General features: G+C 36.6%; 1 protein-coding gene and 2 long non-coding RNA genes across 4 annotated transcripts in view; 1 reads left to right on the forward strand and 2 right to left on the reverse strand.

The window, feature by feature from the left end:
• Nucleotides 1-825: 825 nt before the first annotated feature.
• LOC147544131 (uncharacterized) lies at nt 826-1,781 on the reverse strand. Its single transcript, XR_015223274.1, has 3 exons — nt 1,680-1,781; nt 1,366-1,459; nt 826-1,274 (listed from the first exon to the last, which is right to left on the reverse strand). It is a non-coding gene; the product is annotated as an uncharacterized LOC147544131 (long non-coding RNA).
• A 433-nt stretch (nt 1,782-2,214) lies between these two features.
• The window catches only part of LOC147544132 (subtilisin-like protease SBT5.6), a 28,433-nt gene continuing 6,932 nt past the window's right edge, over nt 2,215-23,715 (reverse strand). Inside the window, exons 4-10 of one of the 2 annotated variants that reach the window (XM_086633745.1) lie at nt 21,913-22,024; nt 10,577-11,138; nt 10,113-10,213; nt 9,657-10,014; nt 9,349-9,562; nt 9,181-9,235; nt 2,215-2,970 (exon numbers count right to left, since the gene is read on the reverse strand). In XM_086633745.1, coding sequence (XP_086489871.1) covers nt 9,186-9,235; nt 9,349-9,562; nt 9,657-10,014; nt 10,113-10,213; nt 10,577-11,138; nt 21,913-22,024 — 1,397 coding nt within the window. In that variant the 3' untranslated portion in view covers nt 2,215-2,970; nt 9,181-9,185. The remainder of the gene's footprint in view (nt 2,971-9,180; nt 9,236-9,348; nt 9,563-9,656; nt 10,015-10,112; nt 10,214-10,576; nt 11,139-21,912; nt 22,025-23,715) is intronic. The other variant, XM_086633744.1, reaches the window with a different exon arrangement.
• Nucleotides 10,087-11,353, forward strand: LOC147544133 (uncharacterized). Its single transcript, XR_015223275.1, has 2 exons — nt 10,087-10,167; nt 10,609-11,353. It is a non-coding gene; the product is annotated as an uncharacterized LOC147544133 (long non-coding RNA).

Raw genomic sequence — 23,715 nt, forward strand, 5'->3', positions numbered from 1 at the left:
TATAGTGAAGTTGAAACGGAAAACTAAAAAAATTACTACTAACCTGAATAGAAAAAAACAACCTTAGTTTTAAAAGATGAAATAGGTGTTCGTAAGTTTAGTTTTAAAACCTATTACTTCATTAATAGATGAATTAGATGTCAAATGGTCTAAAATTAATTTCACGACGCATAAATGTCTATGCAGACAAAATAGGAGCACGTAGAAGAGAGAAATATTTTAACTTTATTTGTACTCGTAACGGCGTTAGCCAAAAGGATTTACCGCGCCCGTAGGGCACGGTGGACACCTAGTTTGACAATAATTTCATTACAAAAAAAATTTACAAAAAGGAAAAGGAAAATAGACTCAACCATAGGAAGGAGAAAGACTTAACTTCACAAAACGGGCCATTTACATTTTAGAGAGGAAAAAAACAACAAATAAGATAGACTTTTGTCTTTATGTTTACTCTCCCAAGCCCTTCAAAAAATTAGATTATTTTTATTCAATGAGCATACAAAAAGATCAAGACAAAAATGTGTAAAATTATAAAAAAAATAAAAAATAAAAAATAAAATTGTAATTCTTACAAAATTTACATAATCGATTTACCAAATAATAAAGAAATAAAATTCACCTCTAGAAAGAAAAAATATCCATCTCTACAAAAATTATGTGTTGCTTCTCAGCTCTCTTTGTAAGATCACATAACTTTCACCTCAAAAAAATGAGAAAAATCTATTTATTCTCAATCCAAAAAAGAAAACATTAACATTTCAAGGGTTAAAGAAAATAATACAACACTCCATCTCAAAGGAATTTGAACATAATTTGAATAAGAAATGAAAAAGAAACTTCCATACTTTAGTTCATCTCAATAAGAAATCAACAATGCATAAACAAATGGGGAAGAAGAAAAAAGTCTTACATACAATTTTTAAAATATACAATTTACTATATAACAAAAAGGACCAAAAAGAAATAGACGAAAAATATTAAGAAATTCTTCCTTGAGATATTAGCTCCAACAATTCTTTGGGTCCATCATAACCTAAATTGTGAACAAAGAATTTACTCGGTAAAAAAACATGAAAAATTAGGAATATTTGTTCAACTACCAATCTAATGATATGGACATTTTAAAGCCCTATAAATTAAACCATGAGCGAAAACAATATAAAAAAAAACACATGTAATATGTAAAAGAAGAATAAAGATTGTGGAAGCTCGATAAAATCAGACCAACAATGTCAAGGGGAGATAGAACCTGCTGATCTACCATCTTTCTAAACCTGCAAAATTAAAGAAAACATAATAAGTACACATTGGTTTCAAATGAACAAAAATTTGTAAAAGAATTAGATGGAAGAAGGAGATGAAAACCTGCAAATGAAAGAACAACAATAAGATATTAACTATTTCATTTATCTCCCACGATGCTCTCCCACGATTTTCTCCTTTAAATAGCATGTAATACCTACAATGGAGAAAAACCAACGTGAAAAATAAACTCTTATGTAAAACAGTGAGAATAAGAAAGAAGATTTTCGTACGTATTTGTTTTGCTTCTAATAAGTTTTCTTCTTAGATCTACAGGAACAACTTTTACCATCGACTTTAACACAAAGTTAGAACCAATCAAATGCCATTAGAAATTATAAAAGAAATTCAAAATGCTAATGGAGTTCGCCCATCACCTCTTTCTTAACTCTCCATCCAAAACGTGGGATACCTAACTGCCCATTCAAAACCTGGGATACAAACTGAACAAAACAGGAAACTAAATCCATGATATCCTCTATTAGCTCCCCCACCATTTTCTTTCTCCCAAGATTCTCTCCCATATTCTAGGTAGGAAATCATAAAATAAAAATATAGTTTTGGTAAGTTACAACTGCCTGACAAAAAGAATCGTGAAGATGTAATAGATTTAGTCGTTGGATTCAACAAACTATAGATCTCGCTTCGAAAAAACACTATTGGTTTTATGTTCCTCAACCCATCTTTTTTTTGTTGCAATGTTCCTCAAACCATTTTGAACTGGTATCACATTTATTTCGTGGAAGACTGACTTGGGTTGGGCTTCTGAGTTATTGACTGGTCTGTTCGGTCTTGACCAGACCTTTAAAAGGTTGACCATATAAAAGTATACATTTGCCCTAATCTTCTCATTACGTCTTTTCAGAAACTTTAGATCTCACAAGAGTGGATAAAGAGTATTTGCTACATTAATTTATTTAATATATGATAAATATATTTAAAAGATGTGCAATTGTTACAATGTTTCTAGGAATTACATTTATAGCATAAACCCCTTTTTATATCATCTTCTTTTTGTCGACCACCATCTCTTATTTTATTTTTATTTCTTCCCCATTAAAACAGAGATGGGAGGCGAACCTTACATTAACAAACTAAGCTTCTAAATCGACAAAATAAAAATGTGAAGATACAATATTATATAAGCTTAAGAAACTACTATGGGGCTCCTAACTACATGTACCCCATCTTCCCACTTATACCATCCAAACGCGTATTCCTCTTCTAGATAGTCTTTTCGCAATTTTGTAACTGTAATAATGAAGCTTTTTTTCTCGCCTAATTGCTTGAAAGCAAGAATCTTGGGAGATATCGTAACAGAAAACCCTTTTGGTGGCTTAAGAATCAAAAAGTAGACGCTCTTATCAGTACCAACATTAGTAACCGTTCTGTTCACAGTCATGGTATTATTTAGTTTGGAGATTGCAAGTGATGGATAGTTGAGATTGCTAGGTGGGTGATCGATTGTCGGACATTTGAAGTTCACGTCGAGATTCTTCACTCCACTAGTACACAAGAAAAGAAGATAATCCATGTAAGAAGCATCATAAACTAGGCCAGGATTTGACGCTTTCGTTGGGCGTAGATGGCCTGATCCATAGCTAAATGGCGTCGCCAAGTTCCCTGATCCATCTGTTAGTAGGCTGCCCTCATTATTTTTCACTCCAGCTGCAAGCAAAGTCAAAATAGGATAGTACTTCAGTTAACTTTTATATTAGGGATTTAGGATCGAAATCTGCAGAAACAAACTACAATGGTATGGGTTATTTTTTCATTGTAAAACTTTTATTTGTCCAAATCTGTATATTTAACTTAAATGGATACAAAACAACCCAAATCGTCCACTTAGACAAGTCATACATCACAAATTAGACAAAAACAATCACTGTAGATACTGGCTCGAAGCAATTCAGACTAGGAGTCAGATTTCTGATCTGATTTTATAAAAAAACAAACACGACCCGAGTACTTTAAATATATATATATAATTAATTGTCAATAGAGATATATTTTGGTAATGAAAAGTTTTTCCAACATTGAATTAAGGTGAATGAAATTTCTGGTGGAAACATGTAGAGGAAAAAAAAATATATGGAGGTGAATGGTCATCTTTTTGGAGGGAATCATTGTCTTCTAGCACCACTGCCTACCGTTAGAGTCGGTTTTACTTGGGGTACTAGAATTTTCTCTAGGAAGAAACTCTCACAAAGTTTAAATTACACAGACAAAGATTTTATTGACTTGCATGTAACACAAAATCAAATGATGCATTCTCTCATCTCTAATGTAATATATTCCCTTATCTGAACGGTTGGATCAAAATTAATCGCCGCAGTGATCATTCGTGTGTGTGGGGGGGGGGGGGGGTGGGGGGGACACTGCAAAGTGGGTAGTTAATCTGAGGCTAATGGCTCTTAAAGAGTAACGGAGGCGTGCGAAGCTAAGATTCTACTCGTGAGCCGGTGAGCGTACTGGTATAAGCATGCCTATCTGTGAGACCGACTGGTCGAACAGAGACGAAAGTCGGCCACAATGATCCGGGAGTCCCGTGTGGAAGGTCTCTCGCTCAACGGATCAAAGCTACGTCTTGATGACTCCCAAGAGCACTTATTGACGGAGTTGTTTGGCACCTCGATGTCGACTCATCATACCCTGGGGTTGAAGAAGGTCCCAAGGTATTGGTGAGACTTTGGTGTCAAAACCCAAAAGATATGTCTTCTTCCTCTCTTCTTTCTATTATTTTCTCGAGATATGCCTTCTTCTTCCTCTCTTCTTTCTATTATTTTCTCGAGATATACTGTCAAGATCTTGTAGATCAGAAAAAAAGAGTGTCACTGAATTTTTGAGTGATTGTTAAATCCTAAAGGCAAACATCTACCAATTGCATACCATTTCTAATAAGAGAGCCGAGGAGATCTTTTTCTTAAGGACAACTTGTTAAACATATGCCTCTGTCAGTTTCTCATCTACCAATTTTTTTGTAGTTGCAGGTTTTTACATTCAGAGAACTACACCTTCATTGTTTTCAACCTAGTAGATAAGTTAAACTTAACTTTTCTGATTTATTTTATAAAACAGAAAATGAAATGACTGTAATGATTATTTTACTAAGAATCTTAAGACAAAAAATCAATTATACTTTTCTGCCTCTACAAATCATAATGTTCTCATTTGAAATGAAAAACCATTATTCTGGTTTTACTCGTGAAAGTTTGATGGCTAAAACTTTAAAAGGTAATATTAGTTTTGATTACTACCTAAACATTCATTATATCCTAACTGTCCCAACAACCACAATTATAGGGGAAAATGAACCTGCATGTGGTTGCTTTCTGTACGGATGAGGTATCAAGATTAGACGCGTAGGTTATCTCTGATCGAGTAAACCTAGAGGTTGATCATGGAACGCTAAAGGAGAAAAAAAAGGAATTTTGCTCCAGGAAAATAAGCGGAGATAGAAAATCAAGTGGAAAAACTCCTGGCCTCGGGAGTGATAAAGGAGGCCTATTATCCAGACTGACTGGCTAATGTGGTGTCTGTCTTGAAGAATAATGAAACTTGGAGAATGTGTATCGACTACACCGACTTGAACAAACCCTGCCCCAAAGACAATCTTCCCTTACCTTCAGTCCATCAATTAGTGATTCAACGTCAGGTTAAGCCTTGCTCAACTTCATGGTTTTTTTTCGTAAGATACCATCAAATCACCATGCATCCCACAGACCAGGAATCTACCGCCTTTCGAGCAGATGGAGGTATGTATTGCTATCAATGGATGATGTCGTTAGGCTTAAAGAACGTCGTCGCAACCTAACCACGTTTCGTCAATGGATGGATCACGAACCTCAATTCAACTGCCACAAGTTGAGGAAATTTTTGGGAGAGTTCTTATGGCGTATGTAGTGCAGTCTAGGTATAATCTAGATACGCCAGTTTATCGTATCCAACCGCTAACATAGAGGGAGAGGTAATCAGTCGAACCTTCATCCAATCTATCAAACCCAAGGGTTAGGAACAAGGGAAAAATTGGGTGGAGGAACTCCTCAAGTGTTCTATGGGCATATCGAACCACACTCTGGAGACCAACGGGGGCGACCCCATACAAAATGTTATATAGCATGCAGGGAGTACTACTAGTCGAAATTGGTAAACTAAGCATAAGAATCAAATAATTTGACTCTGAGAGAAATGAGGAAGTCGTAAGATAACACTTAGAACTCATAGTGGAAGTGCGGGATGAAGGTGAGCTCAAGAACCTCGCTTACAAGAATGCAGTGGTCAGTCAACACTAACCTCATACAAGGCTGCAGTTTTGATGCTACAGGAACGCCGACTATGTCTGGGTCTTAATGTCGAAGGAGAGATCAAGATTCAACCATATCTTGTATATAAAGGTGGTTGAAAGACGATTTGGGAAAGGAGGATATCAAATCTAATAAAGAAAGAAGTCATGGGATATCAAAATTTAGGGGAAGAGTAGCTTTATTTCCTGAGGCGGATTTATAAGCGAATAACGCCAATTCGGAACTAGGAAAGATGCTTAACTTAACTAGACAAAGTTGGGGTGAATCCAGAAAGACGGTAAAAGGAGGCCAAAAGGCCAGTGACCAAAGTTAAAGTATTTAAGGATGGAATTAACGGTGAGGCTGTCGACGTGTCACGACGGTCTTTTATCATGAAACACAACAAAGGCTAAGAAAAACCAGTGCTTCCATATTGCTGGACTAGGTCTCAGCTAAGTCTATCATGAATATATGACATAAAGTACAACTGGTAATACAATGAACGATTACGATCATGATTCAAATAATCTCAAGAGAAGTTGGAGATGTGCAACATAAAGCCACAGCGATGCTAAAGAGAAAAAGAAATTGACTACAATAGTAAATAAGTATTCATTGTTCAATATCAAAAGATCCATTAAAGAAAAAAATTGTGACAAAAAGAACAAACTTAAGGAACATCTTTAGATCTATTATAGAAAAAAAATGTGGTGTCGTGGGAGAGACTGATAGGAGTGGGAACACTGGATCCAATTCTTAGAAGTTAGAGCTCCAAAGGCAACAACGGATTTGGCTTGGATCCTAATCTGAGGCAGGGAGCCACTACAAGAAAGTTTGACCACCTGGTCATCACAAACAAACAAAGCTCTACCTAGAATGAAATCTAGCCGCCTTCAGTCCTACCAGTTGTTGAAAGGGAAGGAATATAAAAGGGAATGACCATGTCCCTGATGCACCCACATAGATGAGCAAACCTCTCGAAGATAAGAAACATATCCCTGAAAGTTATCTCAATGTCCTTGTGTTCCTAATCAAGGAACAAGGCGAGGGAGTTTACAACCCCAAAACTTCACCATATATCCTCAATCCGACTTCGAAAGGCAGAATTGATGATGGTGGACGCTTCCTCAACATATCACACTAGTGTCTACGTCAGATATAAGGCGAGTTCAAGAGGTTAACATAGGGTGCAATTACTGAAACCCCCACCTTTTCATAATGCACATTACTGAAATCCCCACCTTTCATTTATAATTACTAAAACCCCCCACCTCTTTTGAATTTTCCGTCACTTTAACAGAATCTTGCCGTTAGTGAATGTGAAGTGACCCAAATGCCCATTAGTTAAACAACCCCCCCGTTTCATTGACCAAATAGTTGGGGCGCCTTGGAGATAAAATGTTGGGGCGCTTATAACCACGAATGAATTTTCCCCTCCTTCATTCCACGACCAAACCAGAGAGGAATGTCCGGATTTTGACGAGAAGCATTCATCCCCCTCATCTAACTCTCTCTCTCTCTGTAACGATTAATTCACCATGGGCATTGATCCACTTTATCTCCAAGCAACTATCTCTTTCTCTCTAACGATTGAGGCTTCGTTTCTGCCTGGTGTCAGAAGGTTGAGTTAGGGTTTCAGTAAGTGGTGTCTCTCTCAAATCTCTCTCTAACGATTTTCAGTTAGGATTTCTCCAGGTACTCTCTCTCTCTCTCTTGTAATCCATTCAAACTACTGAAACCCCCTGAATTTGATGTGAAATTAAAATCAGGGTTAAATTTTTTTTGAACTAGGGTTTCTATTGTCTGAAATTGAAATTGGGTTTTATGCAACATAAATTGAAATCGAAATTGTGACCTTCATGCTAATAGAACATGAATTGAAATCGAAATTGTCCCTTAACATAGCCTCCTTGAATGGGCCTCCATTTTAGAATAGCTTCCTTGAATGTAAACTAAATCAACCAAAATAGTATTGGGAGAAAAACCATTGGAAATAAACAGTCTCAGGAAGATGGAAAGATTAATGAGGGAAAAGAGTTACCCATGAAAGGTTTGTACAGATGACAAGGGCTATTTGGACTCATAAGAGTGGAGATGAGATGAATATTGAATGGATTTAAAACTAAATTATAACACATTAAAAACGAGCCATCTCTGCACGCGTTGAGTCAAAATCGCGGTGAATCCCTGACCCCGTCAGAAGTGAAATTAATCCGACTGTACAGAGTTGACAAAACCCAACAAGGTATGGCTAGAGTAAAGATCAATTTCTAAAGAGGGATTTGGATAAAAAGAACCAACTTGTCAAGAAAAATGAGATTTTACAGCCAAATAACGAAGCTCTATCACCTGAGCCTAGCACTAGGAGGTCGGCCTCTAAGGAGCCTTAAGCCTTGATTTGGCTTAAAAAAAACCAAATCCACCCTGGTCATAATTCTTCTTTGGATCTTCAAGCAGCAAGGGAGGTCTGAGAAAACATCTCGACACTTAAGCTTGTCTTGCCTCAAGACACGGGAAGGCGAATCCAAGTCTAGGTTTATCCAACCTAAGCCCTAACCCGGTCTACGGTCTGGGCGGAGCAATCAAACGACCTAAGTAGCGTGAAAGGTAAAATACGCCAAAAAACCAACTTTCCGTGCACGAACCACAAAATCCTCGAAAGGATCTATTAAATATGAAAGATATGTGAACAAGGAAAGTTATCCTTTCAACGACCATCAAAGAATGGTTTCATCTAAGCCGGTGTTTTATCACTGCATCATCTCCGTCGCTCATACTAATCTGTTAGCCTAATCAACCATCGAAGGTTTAACTTGTAAACTCAGAATTTGAATTCAATTCTTGAACTGTAGAAGTAGCTACTGACTTGAGCGTCAGAGAGGTTTTTAAGCTTTTTGCTGGTTCTGTGTCCCATATTAAAAAGTGAGGTTCATTGTTCTGTTTATTGACTCTTCATTATCAATGTGTATAGTAAATGTATTTGAATGTCTTATGTGATTGTGTGTATATATGTTGATGACATATTAATATTAGAAATTTCCCATAACGTATTTATATCTCTAAGGCACATGCTCACTACAATTTTTAAAATGAGTTGGAGCAACACATTAAGTTTGTTTCACTTATAAGTAAATTTGTTAGCTAAATGACGGGTACTAGAGTTTTCTGTAAAAAGAGAACACAATTTTTTTTAAATCACACAACCGTAGACTTGGGCTTGGGTTTGGACATGGACTTGGTCTCAGATTAATGAGATTTGATGTCAAAATACGGAACATTCATGGTAAATGTCGTCATCATGTGACATAACCATTCAATTTCCACGACGAAACAATGGGGTCATCCCCTTTAACCTAAATACACAACCTAAGCTTTGTCTTCTTCATCCTATTATTTCTTTACGAATTTTCTTAGGAAGTTTAAGTTCTGTTCTGGGCATATACTATCAAGATCATACAACTTAGATACAATGAGAGTTATTAAGCTTGTAAGTGATTGTTGAATCCTATAAACGAATGTTCACCAATTGCCTAGCATTTCCAACAAAAGAGCAGAGGCGAATTTTTGTCTCAAGGACAACATGTTGAACACTTACCTCAGTCAGTTCTCATCAATCAATTTTCTGTGGTTGCAGGTTCTACATTCGTTGTCTTCTACCGAGTAGATTAGTTAAATTAGTTTTTCTGATTTAATTTTATAAAACAAAAAATAAATAAATAATTATTATTTTACCCACATACATAATGTAAGATTGTGTACAAACCTGTGGTCATTAGAGCTGATCGAATTGCAGCGCTGCTCCAGGTTGGATGAACAACTTTAATAAGTGCAGCAGCTGCGGAAACATGAGGACAAGACATAGAAGTTCCTGAAAGAATGTTATATCGTACTCTTCGATTATCGGATTCAAGCTTTGTTGGGGAGGTTGATTCACTCCATGCTGCCAAAATATTTAGGCCTGGTCCAGTAATATCAGGCTGCAATAATTATAACAAACTTATACTTGGCTTACATATATGGTGTAAATGAAACGTAAGAACAAGTAAGTAGTTATGTGATGATTGATTGTACCTTGAGAATATTTGGTTCATTAGGGTTGGGACCTCTGGAGGAAAAGGAGGCCATGAAAGGGGATGGTTTAACCTGTAGTACTGTTTTAGATCTGAAGAGTTTAGCAAAAGTTGTTCGAGTAGACTTGGTGTAATTTAAAATTAGTGTGCCAACATCTGATGGAACTGCAACTCCAGGAAGGACATAAGCATCTAGAGACAACTCAGTTCCGATTGTCGGAGTATTTGCTAAGATGATAGCTACACCCCCCACTCTATTTACTTCCATTCCCTTTCCTACTCTCGTCCCATTCCCTCTAAAGCACAAAACTATTTTTCCTTTTGCTTTTATAGATGATAAGGAACCAGGAAGACATTGTCTGTACATAAGTGAAATTAATTATAAACATTAATATTAAGTATACCATTTTGTTAATAAGAATCAATTTGCTTGGAAACGTAGGAGAAATATTCGTACCCTGCCACTGCATCGTTGGGAACTCCTGGTTCACCAACATCTCCACCGTAAACAAGTGGGTACATTTTCTCCTTGATCTTGTAGGGAGAGATGCTTTGACCCTAAAATTCAAAGGAAACACACACATATATGATAAGGTATTTTAGAAATGATGTCAAAGTTAAAACAGTCAGAGATCCAAAGATTCATATATCGATCTTTATCGCAGACTAAATTTTGGAAAATTTAAAATTTTGGTAAACCTTATATACTTCTAAGAATACGATACGGATAATATGTCCAACTTATAGTAAATTATTGACTATCAATTTTAAACTTATGGATCAAACTTATTGTTATGCGAAAATCGTTTTCAAAGTAAGCATTGACAATATAAAAAAAGAATACGAGAGTCATGTCGTATGTACAGATGTAATATATATACATATATATATATATATTATACTGAGACTTAGTGTGCATACCATAATTATCTTGCCATTACCCAACATTATAGGGGCGCTAAAGGATCTATCAACACTACTAGCACCGACGGTGATGATCCATGGAGCATTATTGGAGGTGGTTGAAGGTCCGGGACCAGAGTTTCCAGCACTACATGAAACAACAATGTTATGCTTAATCGCATGCAAGGCACCAATAGCGATCCCATCTTCAGTATAAGGTACAGGCTTTTTAGTGCCAATTGAGATGCTAAGAACATCAACACCATCTCCAATAGCATCGTCTATAGCAGCAAGCATATCAGCTTCAAAGCATGTATTTCCATTTGCTAAGGATTCACCTGGAATTGGCCAACAAACTTTGTACACTGCTAGACGTACAAGCGGTGCTCCGCCAGTGGCTGTCCCTAGGGCATAGCCGCCTAGTGCTGACACGTTTGCAACTGTTCGACCTCCGACTGTTGATGACGTGTGTGTTCCATGCCCATCGTGGTCTCTTGGTGATCTATATTCATACGTGGTGTTTAAAAGTCCGTGTGTAGCTTCATACGCTTTTAGGTAGTATCTTGCACCTATTATCTTTCTGCAAATTAATTGTAAAACATAAGAAAGAGACGAGTGAATTAATGGGAGTTTACTTCACTTTTACCATTATATTTATGTATAATATAGTTGTAGTTAGCATGAATTTGGAACATGTTAAGTTTAAGAGTAGATGTTACTTAATCCAGACTGTCTTAACTTGGGGAAAGCATCTTAACCCCAACGTTTTTTAAATTCATTTTGTGTTTTCATTTTGATTTGAAGGTGATAGATGTTCAAAGGACTTGTTTTTGTATTAATAGTGATTTCATTAAAATTGATGATGAGTAATTTAACATACAAGAGGAAATTCCCAAACGGAACCAACGCTAATCATTCTGAGGTTAATGACTACCAATTATAAATCAAATATAAAAACAAAATAGTCTTCTTCCATTCTAAGGTTAATGATTATCTTGACATACAGGCAATACAAGAACCCATGGTTGTTAGTTTGTTCCTCGAGCAAATAAAGATGTACACGTATTAATGAAAATCATGTAACTTATTTGAAGGTTATTCATAGCAGGAATTGCCTTATGCCAAATAGCCTAATAGTGTGTTTGGTTGACGGAATCATGAATCCGCAAATTCATGAGTCCTTGAGATTCATGAATCCAAGTAATATTTTTTGGTTTGTTTGGCAACCAATAAGAATCCTATAATTTATTATTATTTGAGTATTTTTTTTTTCATGAACTGTTTTTTCGAGCACCGTTTATTCTTGGGAATTTTTTTTTGGGAATTTTTTTCATGAATAAAAATATTTTAGTAGGAAAATACTTGTTCCAAATCTTACCCGCAGAAAAGACTTGAAGGGAGTTCGAAGGCGTAATATTGTTCTCAAAGTGTTTACTTTAGAAGAGGATACCTTATTACTTGAAAGAGTCTTGATTCTAGAAGGGTTATTTCCCAAAGAGCCTCCAACTATGTGACCAGCTTTCTGCGTAGCCCCCTACTTTATCAAAAATACCTAGATGACTTCCTTTTCCAATTACCGTTATAACGCCGTTAACCAGTCATCTTTTCTCTCTCCTCCATCTCATCATCTCTCTCTGCCACTTCATCTTCTCACGACCTCATCGTCTTCACTGGCGAAGGTCGTCGCCCGGTCAATTTTCCGGCCCGCGACCTTCAAACTTAAAAAAAAAAAAACTTTTTTTCTCCCTCTCTCTCTAGAAAGAAAAAAAATTCCTCACTCTGTCTCCCTTCGCCGGAGGTCTGCTCGTATACCATCATAGGTCTGTTCGCATACCATCATAGGTCTGTCCGGAGACCTTCATAGGTCTGTCAAACAGACCTTCAATGGTCTGTTCGACAAACCTTCGTCGAAGGGAAACCCCCTTCGCTGGAGTATTTAGAGAGAGAGAGTGAGGGAAAAAAATTTCTTTTTAGAGAGAGAAAAAAGTTTTTTTTTTTGAAGGTCGCCGACTGGAAAATTGGCTGGCCGGCGACCTTCGCCGGTGAAGACGATGAGGTGACGAGAAGATGAAGTGGCAGAGGGAGGTGATGAGATGGAGGAGAGAGAAAGGATGATTGGTTAACGGTGTTATAACGGTAATTGAAAAAGTGATCATCTGGGTATTTTTAATAAAATAGGAGGCTAGGCAGGAAGCTAGTCACAAAGTTGGTGGCTATTTAGGAAATAACCCATTCTAGCACTAGCCCAATTGGAAAAGAGAGGTATTGTAATTCCTCGTACGAAGAAGAAGATTGAAGATTTGCTCCCTCTATTAATACCTCTATAAGAAAAGGTTCTTAGATTTAGATTTCTTCCATAAGTCTCTAAGAAATGTCTTCAAGATGATACAGTCTAACTCTAACCAAACTTGTTCCCAATATAATGATTCATATTAATGATGGAAGAGCTTTGACAATCGGTAAGTTAGAAAAGTTACCCCTCCATCATCCTCCATATTCAGTAAGAAACTAGAGCTAGGATAAGTAAGTGCTAAAACAAGGTTGAATGCACAAAATGGATTGATTCCAAAACACTCCTAATCAAAATTCGTCTACCACTTCTGGATAAGACCTATTTTTGTATAGAACTAATTTCATGGAATTTTACTCAAAAAATCGGTGGCCAAAAGGAAGTAAAACTTGCATTCGCACAAAGTGGTAAAATAAGGTAAGGAACAAGTAAAACGACGGCGAAAGTTGGATACTTCACTCCACCTCTTAAATGCCAATGATCAAAGATTTCACATGATTAATGTTGGCGCCCTTGATAGAAAACGGAGTCCAAGACTTTGAGAAGTTCTTAAACTTGAATGAGGCCAGCATTGAGGAAGACTATGGTATGATGAACGACTTGAAGATGTGTAACCTGATTACAGTTTTTACTTATTGAGAAGTCGGTACTAACCTTTAGTGATTTAGCTTGCCTGATAAGGATGAAAAAAATTACTAAATAATGAGAAAAGGAAAATGGGGTAGTGGGCCTTGATGAAGGCTCCCGTCAGTTTTAACGAATCCTGAAGCCTTGTCGTTAATGAAGATTGAACTGAGGGCACTTAACTTAGATGAATTAGTCCATTATAGGTATAGTTTTTGTTTATTTTAGTGGACAAAATTAACACTGGGTGGCTAAGTTACTTGTGATCTATAGTTGTAGATGGACCTCCATTTTACCAATTAATTTACTACTTAACACCACCTTTTAGGTTGTAACCCTTCGAATAACTAAAAGTTTATAGTAAATTCACCTACACCATCTCCAACCAAATCCCATATGCTTTACAAGAATTAAAGAATGCCAACCGACACTGCCGGAAAGGTTTTCAAAATCAAGCTTAATGATTCAACCGACTTCCTTTCTTTTGTCCTAATCAATAATTTTAGAAGCAACAAGAGAATCCAGTCCATGATCTGTCTATCTTTCATTAAAGCCTCTTGTGCTATAGAAACGATGGAGGGAAACACGTGTTTCAACCTACCAGAAATAAATTTTAAATGTATCTTAACGAACTCCATTAGTCAAGCTAATAAGGCCGTAGTCCTTTGGAAACCAACATTTTACTTTATTTGGAATAACATAAATAAAGATTCAATTTGTTATCTAATCAAGGCTACCTTCCGGGTTAAACTCATGGATTAACCAATTCTTCAAGATGTGTAGAAACACCCTTGGATAACAACTCTTCACCGAAACTATGGTGGATAAACTGAACAAAGAAACAAAGAAATAGAAATCTCTTACTCCTTAGGATTTGTTCAAATCCTAGATTACTAAAGGTTGAAGAAGATAACCACAAACTAAATTTTTTCACAAGATTAATAATCTTTTTTTCTTCAAACCAATATTCTTCTCTTTCAATCTCTCTTGAAAGAACCATTTCAGAAATCTCTCTTTCTCTGACTTCTCTTTGTTCTAGAAGTTGTTGTTGTGTATAATCTCTTCCCTTTCATTCCCTTTTATAATGATAAAAGGGAGGTTTACCAATAAAAATACGAATTCCTTTTTAGGCTTGAAAAAATAGAAGTTTCTTTTTTTCCCCAAACAAAGAATAAGGGAAATCCTATTCCAACTAGGAGTCCTTTTATTATAAGGAGGGACCCCAACAAACTCCCCCTCCCGACTTATGAAGAGGGACCTACCATCCCCAAACCAACGCTACATAGCTCATGTTTGTCTTTAGGTAATGGTTTTGTCATCATACCTGAACCATTGTCGTCAGTATGGATTTTCTCGATCTTCACCACCTTTTCTTCAAGAACATCTTGGATCCACTGGTAGGGGTGTCAACGGGTCGGTTCCGGTTCGGGTATTCAACTATCCAGAACCGGAACCTATAAATTGTAGCGGTTTCGGTTCTTGACGGTTCCGGTACCGGTACTTTAATCAAAGGATCCAGAACCGGAACCTTTAAAATTCTCGGGTACCCATCGGGTATCGGGTACCCATTGGGTATTGATAAGAGTATTCAAATATTTCTCAAAGTAGAAGAATTTGCATGAATCTACTAAAAAAAAACCATAGACGACATAAATCCTTAAATAAGCAAATATCCCGGGTACAATAGTTGATGAGTATAAGAGATTAGAGATTAGCGGAATCAAGAAAGAAGAAATGAACCTTTATGTTATATTAACTCACTCATCTTTGTGTTTTATAAAATTAGCTTTCAACCAAGGAAAAGAGGATTTGAGAAATTTCACAACTTGGTGAATTGGTAACTTGGTGAGAAAAATCATGACGTACAAGAATACTATATAATCTAGGGTAGTTTTTTGTATTATCTCGGGTACCCATTACCCGTCGGGTACCCGGCGGATATACCCGATAAGGACCCACTTCCTAATCGGGTCCTATCGGGTATACCCATTTAGGACCCGATTTCCTTAATGGATCTAAAACCTATACCCAGAACCTACCCGTTAAGACTCGGGGTCGGTTCGGTTCTCGGGTAAACGGGTACCCATTGCCACCCCTATCCACTGGTATCTCACATTTATATGCTTGGACTTTGAATGGAAACTAGAATTCTTAATGAGGTGGATGGCACTTTGACTGTCGCAATGAATAACATAATTATCCTGTTTCATACCAAGTTATTCTAACAACCTCTTCATCCATAACATCTCCTTGCAACATTTTGTAATGGCAATATATTCTGCCTCTGTAGTAGATAAAGCTACACACTTTTGTAATTTAGATTTCCATGACACTGTTCCCCCTGAAAGTGTAAATAGGTAGCCTGATGTGGACCTTTTGGAGTCTACATCTCCTGCCATGTATGCATCTGTGTAACCGACTAATACTGGCTTATAATTACCAAAACATATACGAGCTTTAGACGTACCTCTAAGATACTTCAGAATCCACGTCACTGCTAACCAATGCTCTTTGCCTGGATTGGCAAGAAATCTGCTTACTACTCCAACTGCAAATGCAATGTCCGGTCTCATACACACCATTGCATACATCAAGCTTCCTACAACTGAAGCATAAGGGATTTTCTCCATTTCTTATTTCTCACTTTTAGTTGATGGGCACTGATCACGAGTCAACTTGAAGTGACTGGCTAATGGACAACTTACTGGTTTTGTCTTGTCCATGTTGAACCTTTCTAGAACCTTTTCAATGTATATTTCTTGTGATAGCCAAAGTTTTCCAGCTTTTCTATCACGAGAGATATGCATGCCAAGAATTTGTTTTGCTGGACCCAAGTCTTTCATATCGAAATACTTGTTTAGTTCCTTCTTTAACCTACTAATTTTATTAGCATCCTAACCAACAATCAACATATCATCAACATAAAGCAGAAGTATAATCAAATCTACATCAGGAAATTTATGAACGAAACACAATGATCTGAAGTCGTCTTGTGATACCCTTGATCCTTCATGAATGATTCAAACTTTTTTTACCACTGTCTTAGTGCTTGTTTTAGCCCATATAAACTCTTCTCTAACTTACAAACCAAGTGTTCCTTACCTTTAACTTCAAACCCTGTTGGTGGTTCCATATATACATCTTCCTCCAAGTCACCATGAAGGAAAGCGGTCTTGACATCTAGTTGCTCAATTTCTAGGTTCATACTTGCAACCAATCCCAATACTAACCGTATAGAGGACATCTTCACCACCGGGGAGAAAATCTCATCAAAATCAAAACCCTTCTTTTGCCCAAATCCTTTCACCACTAGGCGTGCCTTGTACCGTGGTTGTGAATTTCTTTCTTCGGTTTTGATTTTGAAAACCCATTAATTTTTAAGAATTTTCCTTTTCTTAGGTTTTTAAACCAACTTAAAAGTGTTGTTTTTATGCAATAATTCAATCTCATCTTGCATAGCTTTCAACCACTCTTTCTTGTGTTCATCATCTAGGGCTTCTTCAGAACATTGTGGTTCTCCACTATCTGTAACCATCACATACTCGTGTGGAGGATACTTGGTAGATGGTGTTCTCTCTCTAGTCGATCCTCTCAATTCAGCTGGTGGTTCATGTTGAACTTCCATTCCTTGCTCAACATCATCACCCATAGGAATATCTTCATGAGCTCCATCTTCATGATTTTGTTCTTCCCCTGCATTATCATGCATAACCTTAGAAGAGATATGTGGATCTATATCAATGAGATCATCACTATGATTCTCATGCTTCTCAACTGTCCCGAAGTCCTCAATAGTTTGATCTTCAAGAAAGACCATATCTCTACTTCTAACAATCTTCTTGTCGACTGGATCCCATAACCTGTACCCAAATTTCTCATCTGCATACCCTAAAAAGATGCATTGCTTAGCTTTATCATCAAGCTTTGCTCTTTGATCTTTAGGTATATGCACAAAAGCCCTGCAACCAAACACCCTTAGGTGTTCATAACTGACTTCTTTCCCAGCCCACACTCTCTCAGCTACATCTCCATCTAATGGTGCGGAAGGTGATAAATTGATCAGATAACATGCAGTGCGCATTGCCTCACCCCAGAAGCTTTTAGGCAGTTTAGCTTCTGAGAGCATACATCTGATCCTCTTCACAATAGTGCGATTCATGCGTTCTGCTACACCATTTTGTTGTGGAGTTTTGGGAACTGTCTGTTCCTGTCGAATACCATGGGTTTTGCAATGCTCTTCAAACGACCCGATGTATTCTCCTCCATTGTCAGTGCGAATGCACTTCAATGGTTTTCCTGTCTCCCGTTCTACCATGTTGTGGAAATTCTTGAAAACTGTAAGTACTTGATCATTGGTATTTATGAAATATGCCCAAACTTTCCTGGAAGCATCATCTATAAAAGTAACAAAATACAAAGCACCACCAAGTGTTTTGACCTTTAAAGGTCAAACGTCAGAATAAACAAGCTCCAAAACACTTGATTTTCTTTCAGATGCATTCCTTTGAAAGGAAACTCTGTGTTGCTTTCCTACTAAACAATGAGCGCAAGTGTTTAAATTTATACCTTTCATGTTTGGTAAGTCTTATCGCTTAGCAAGGATTTGAAGTCCCTTCTCGCTCATGTGCCCGATTCTTCTATGCCAAAGATCAGTGGGAGAATCTTTCTCAACTGCATTCAATTCTCCTTTACACAGTTTTACTTGAGTCCTATATAAAGTACAACACTTTTTCCCCCTTGCTATCACCATTGACCCTTTTGTGTGAGTTTCCACTTTCCATCACCAAAGTGACTGTGATACCCTTCATCATCTAATACTCCTGTAGAGATTAGGTTATATCCAAGATCTGGTATATGCCTCACATTCTTAAGAATCAATGTACTCCCTGTGCTCGTCTCAATTTTCACTTCTCCAATTCCTACGATTTTTGAGAAACCTAAGTTTCCCATCCTGACTTTGCCAAAGTCACCAATTCTGTAAGAGTTAAAGAAATTCTTACATGGAATAGCATGATACGAAGCACCTGAGTCAACCAACCATGTTGTTTCTGGTTCTGACTCAGTCATAATTAAGCAAGTGTCTCCACAACCTGAGAGTAAGATAATGTCATCACCTGATGCAACTGCCGCAACATTATCTTGTTTTTCATCATCCTTTTTATTTTCCTTATTTGGTTTCCTGCAATCACTCTTGTAATGACCCATTTTTCCACAACCAAAACATCTAACTTCTTTCTTTGGTTTTGATCCCCCCTTGATTTATCACGGTTATGAGGTTTTCTATTTTTACCTCTCCCCCGTCTTTCTGTAACAAGTGCCTCTGAATGAGACTCGTCTGACAATGATTTCCTTCTTGTTTCTTCATTCAACAAACTACTTGTTACGTGATTCATACGCATTATGCCATCAGGAGAAGAATTGCAAAGAGACACCACCAATGTCTCCCAACTATCTGGTAAAGAATTTAGAAGAAGTAAGGCCTGCAACTCATCATCCAAAACTAACTTCATTGCAGAAAGCTGATTTACTAGACTTTTCATCTCATTCAAGTATTGAGCAATTGAGGTTTCTTCTTTATATTGTAATTTTCTTAGCTTTCTGAACAAGTAAGCCTTTTTGGCAGCTGTCTTCTGATCATATAATTCTTCTAATTTCCTCCATAGACTAAAAGCGGAAGTCTCCGTCGATACATGATGAAAAACACTAGGTTCTACCCATTGTCGAATAAATCCAACAACCTTTCGATCTAATACCTTCCAGTCTTCTTCATCAATGTTCATTGGTTTTGTACCGTGATTTTCAATGGGTGCAGCTAGGTCTTTGCAGTATAACAAATCTTTCATTTTTGCTTTCCACATCAAATAGTTTTCTCCATCTAAACTAATCATGCGATTAGTATTCACTTCCATATTTTCTGAACAATAAATCCAACCTGAGCTCTGATACCACTTGTTGGGAAAATAACCTAATTAACTTGTTCAGGAATATGAAGATAAACGATGTGAAAGTAAAAGTAGAGACACCAAGATTATTTAACGTGGCAAAAAACCCCTCCAAGATGGAAGGTAAAATAACCACGGGACCTAGTCTAGAAATCTTCTACTATAATTAAATAATGGATTACACAATTCTTCACCAAATCTATGGTGGATAAACCAATTGTTCAAGGTGTGTAGAAACACTCTTGGATAACAACTCTTCACCAAAACTATGGTGGATAAACTGAACAAAGAAACAAAGTAATAGAAATCTCTTACTCCTTAAGATTTGAACAAATCCTAGATTACTAAAGGTTGAAGAAGATAACCACAAACTAAATTGTTTCACAAGATTAATAATCTTATTTTCTTCAAACCAATATTCTTCTCTTTCAATCTCTATTGAAAGAACCACTTCAGAAATCTCTCTTTCTCTGACTTCGCTTTGTTCTGGAAGTTGTTGTTGTGTATAATTTCTTCTTTTTCATTCCCTTTTATAATGATAAATAGGGAGGTTTACCAATAGAAATAGGAATTCTTTTTTAGGCTTGAAAGAATAGAAGTTTCTATTTTTTCCTAAACAAGGAATAAGGGAAATCCTATTCCAACTAGGAGTTCTTTTATTATAAGGAGGGACCCCAACAAACAATTCTTCTTCTTGTTTGGTGTGGCTATCTTGCAGTAGTACTTTCTTCGACCTTTGTCTTCACAATTTGAATGGATTGTATCTAGTAAAACAAGTAAATAAGCTCTCATATCTAAATCTTCAACCAATAGAGGATTAGAATCTCCTAAGATATTTAAAGATTCATCTGTACTCGAATAAGATTTCAATTTGCTCTCTTAGTCCTTGAAGGTAGCCATGCTCCAATTTTTCTAAGAGAATTTGGGATGTTGCAGTTTTTTAGAGAAATATAGCTTCTCGAACTTGTGCGGGAAAGCAAAGGCTAATATTAACAACATCATAAAGTCCACGTGATTAGTCTAGAAACTCTTAAATTTAAAAGTGTATATACGGACCATAAATTGAACTTTGGGATCTTAGGACTACAGGGGAGTGATCTGATATGGTTCGAGGGGAAAGCGTGAAGCGAAATAGCGCCACCGAGATCTTCTCAGACAAAGGGTGCTGTCATACAGTCTAGCTAGGATGAAATAGAATGATCTTGTTTATTAGAAAATCTAGATCAGATGTTTATGTGTTAGTAAAGGTAACTGGGCTGATCATCTGATGTTTATGTTAGTATGGGAGAGTGTGTGAACTTCAAGTTCATCAAGGACCTTCAGCTTTCAAGGAGTATGTGCAGGTTTGTTGACCAATCACTTGTTTTTTCATACTTTTATTGAGCATTTGAGTTTTAAGGGTTGAAACTAAACTTGAGTTTTATAATTTTAATTTTTGAGAAGGGATGCAAGCATTTGGGATTTGATACTATTGAGCTCAATGTGGGGTTTCTTAAGCTTCCGCAAGAAGTTCTTCTAAGATTAGTTCATTTGATTAAAAGTGGTGGGTTGAGAGCTAAGCGTCAATTCTGTGAAATTTAATAAGTTAGATATACGGATTCCGATTGCTGGCGACAAAGCTTAGTTTTTAGAGGGAGAGAGAAAGAAAGGGAAAAGAATAGAAAGAGAGAAGAAGGGGAACAGAAGAAAGAAGAAGGGAGAGAGAGAGAGGATGGACATGAAAATGATGGTGGTGGCCAGAAGTTGGACTTTGGGCCTATTTTATGTCAATAGTGGACTTCATGTGTCGTCAAGATCCATATTTTGGACTTTCAACCAAAAATATCATAATAAATGTTATATGACCGTCCAGATATTCCAATTGAGGTTTGCATAAGAGATGATTTCTAAAAAGAAAAAAACTTCAAACTGTCTTATGTCCCACTATATTTTAGAATATGAGTTTTACACCGGACAAGCTCTTACAAGTCTAATAAACAACTCTCTAGTATGATAGCCTGCAGGGTTGCTGCCCCATTTTTAAGTTTTTCGCATTGAAAAGGCCAAAAAGATATTTTCAAATAATTCAAGATTCACAGGGCTCTCCTGTTTTCTTTCTTTGTCCCTATATTATACTACTTGACAAATCTAATAATTTAAAAGTCAACCCCATCTCTTGTATAAAAATAATTACTATGCTTTTGTCCTGGCAAATGAATTATTTGCTTAACCCAAATATTGATAGTGAGGAAATGTGTTTCATAAAGGGGCATCCATTTTTGCCTGTTCCACGGTATTTGTTCTCCGAGAGAAATTTATGATCACCAGGTTGGACTAACCAACAATTGTTTTCAAATACAATTGCAGAAAGTCTTGTTTTTTTAACTAATCAATTTCCATTACTTTATACAATTGAGAAATCAATCTTAAATAGTGTCAAGTGTTTCGAGTTAATTCCTAGATGGTTAAACAAACACCCATAAGTACAAAGCTAAAGAAAATGAAAAGGTGAAAATTACCTGTTACAGTGGGAAGAATTAAAAGAATCTCCTGTTTGACATATTCCTTTCCACGACTTGGGCACCGGTCTCATCCCTTCATCATTGAAGCTTCTTGACTCTGGCCATATTCCTATTTTCAATTTCAAACTAGTATTAGTTTTCTTTGAACAGAAAAAAAAAAAAAAAAAAAAAAAAAACTAGTATTTGTTCCTCTTGGTGGAGTACCAACTGATGGATTACTGCTCTCTCATATAATTTATCTTCCCAATCAATTTCATGGTTTTATTTTTTTTTTTGGTTGAAAGAATTTCATAGTTTTAATAATAATAACTTTTTCAGAATGGACAAATGACAACATACCGCTAGTCACATGTATTTTCCTACATAAAAACAACTGCTGATGAACTGATATGGCGTGGACCCCATCGGCTGGACTTCAATCTATTGACACAATGGATCATGGAAACAATTCTAGACTTTTTATAGCAGTAAATCCTCTCATATATTGGTTGATTTGGTGTGCCACCCCTCCTTAACAATTGTGACTAACCACAGCGTACTAGACACTGCATTTCTCTTTATTATAACCTGACTAAGAGCATCTCCAATGGGACACTCAATCTTTAACACTTAGAGTGCCACATATGACTTTTTAGAGTTTTTGTTAAAAAACAATCTCCAATGGAACACTTTGTTAGACACTCTAATATGAGATGGACACATTTATTATAGAGTGTCTAGAGAGAGAATCTCTAAAATGAGAGTGTCTACTTGAGACTCTCTAAGTGTTACTTTATCATTCCAACCAATAGAAAACCTTATTTTTCAACTACTTTTTATCTATTGGATTGAGGGGGGACATGTTGTATTAAGTATAGAGACTTTAGAGATCTCCATTGGAGACCAACAAAAATTGGAGTGTCTCTATATTGACATTTGGGAAAGAGAATCTCTTTTGACCCTTGACACTTAGAATTTTTAGAGTGTTTGTTAAGTGTCCCATTGGAGATGCTCTAAATAGGTGACATGCACATGAAATGAATCAAAAGTGGATTGTTATGCAAACCCTCCATATTACTATTAGTTAGATAACCTACAAGTATGAATTGAGAACATTCGTGAGATTCAATCCAGCATCTCTTCTCACTTTTTCTAAAAGAAAATATACTATAAGCATCAATCTCACTATAAACATAACGTGTTCCTAATTCAATATCACTTTTTTGATCAGAATTGTTTTGTGTTAAGATCCAATATCCATTGCAAGACAACTAATTTCACATGGTATCGTTGGCCTAAATTTTATCTTCTTGCACGATATATCATCTCCATCAATTTATTGGTTCTTAATTTTTTCTTTTCGACTCATTGCATCAATAAGGTTATTCTATTCCTCGTCTTTTTATCTATTCTTTATCACCCTGGCCTGATTCAAGGTTAGATTTTAGTATTTTACCATTACCATATGGTTATTTCTCGACCAGCGGTGGCGACTGAGCTTCTTTCATCATCTTCCCACACGACCGTGACACACACAACCCTCTCGTGACAAACTTTTTCTTGTTTCCTTCAAACCCATCACTAAACCAATTACGTACAAAGGCTTCACCTTAAAGAAGGATAGTGCACAAGAGAGACAAAGTGACAGATAGACAATGAGATACGACTACCTTGTTCGGACGACCATGAACTTTTTCAGTTGGTCGTTGATTTAAGACCTCACCTCATCTTACCCCTATGTTTTCGACTTACATTGGGTCCGCCTCTCTTACTTCCCCTGTTTTTTTTTTTTTTACAAATTAACACATTTTGGGAGTAAGC

The sequence above is a fragment of the Eschscholzia californica genome, unplaced genomic scaffold, assembly GCF_041429995.1.
Source record: "Eschscholzia californica isolate CP2 unplaced genomic scaffold, dmEscCali1.0.p SCAF_4, whole genome shotgun sequence".
NCBI lineage: Eukaryota > Viridiplantae > Streptophyta > Magnoliopsida > Ranunculales > Papaveraceae > Eschscholzia > Eschscholzia californica.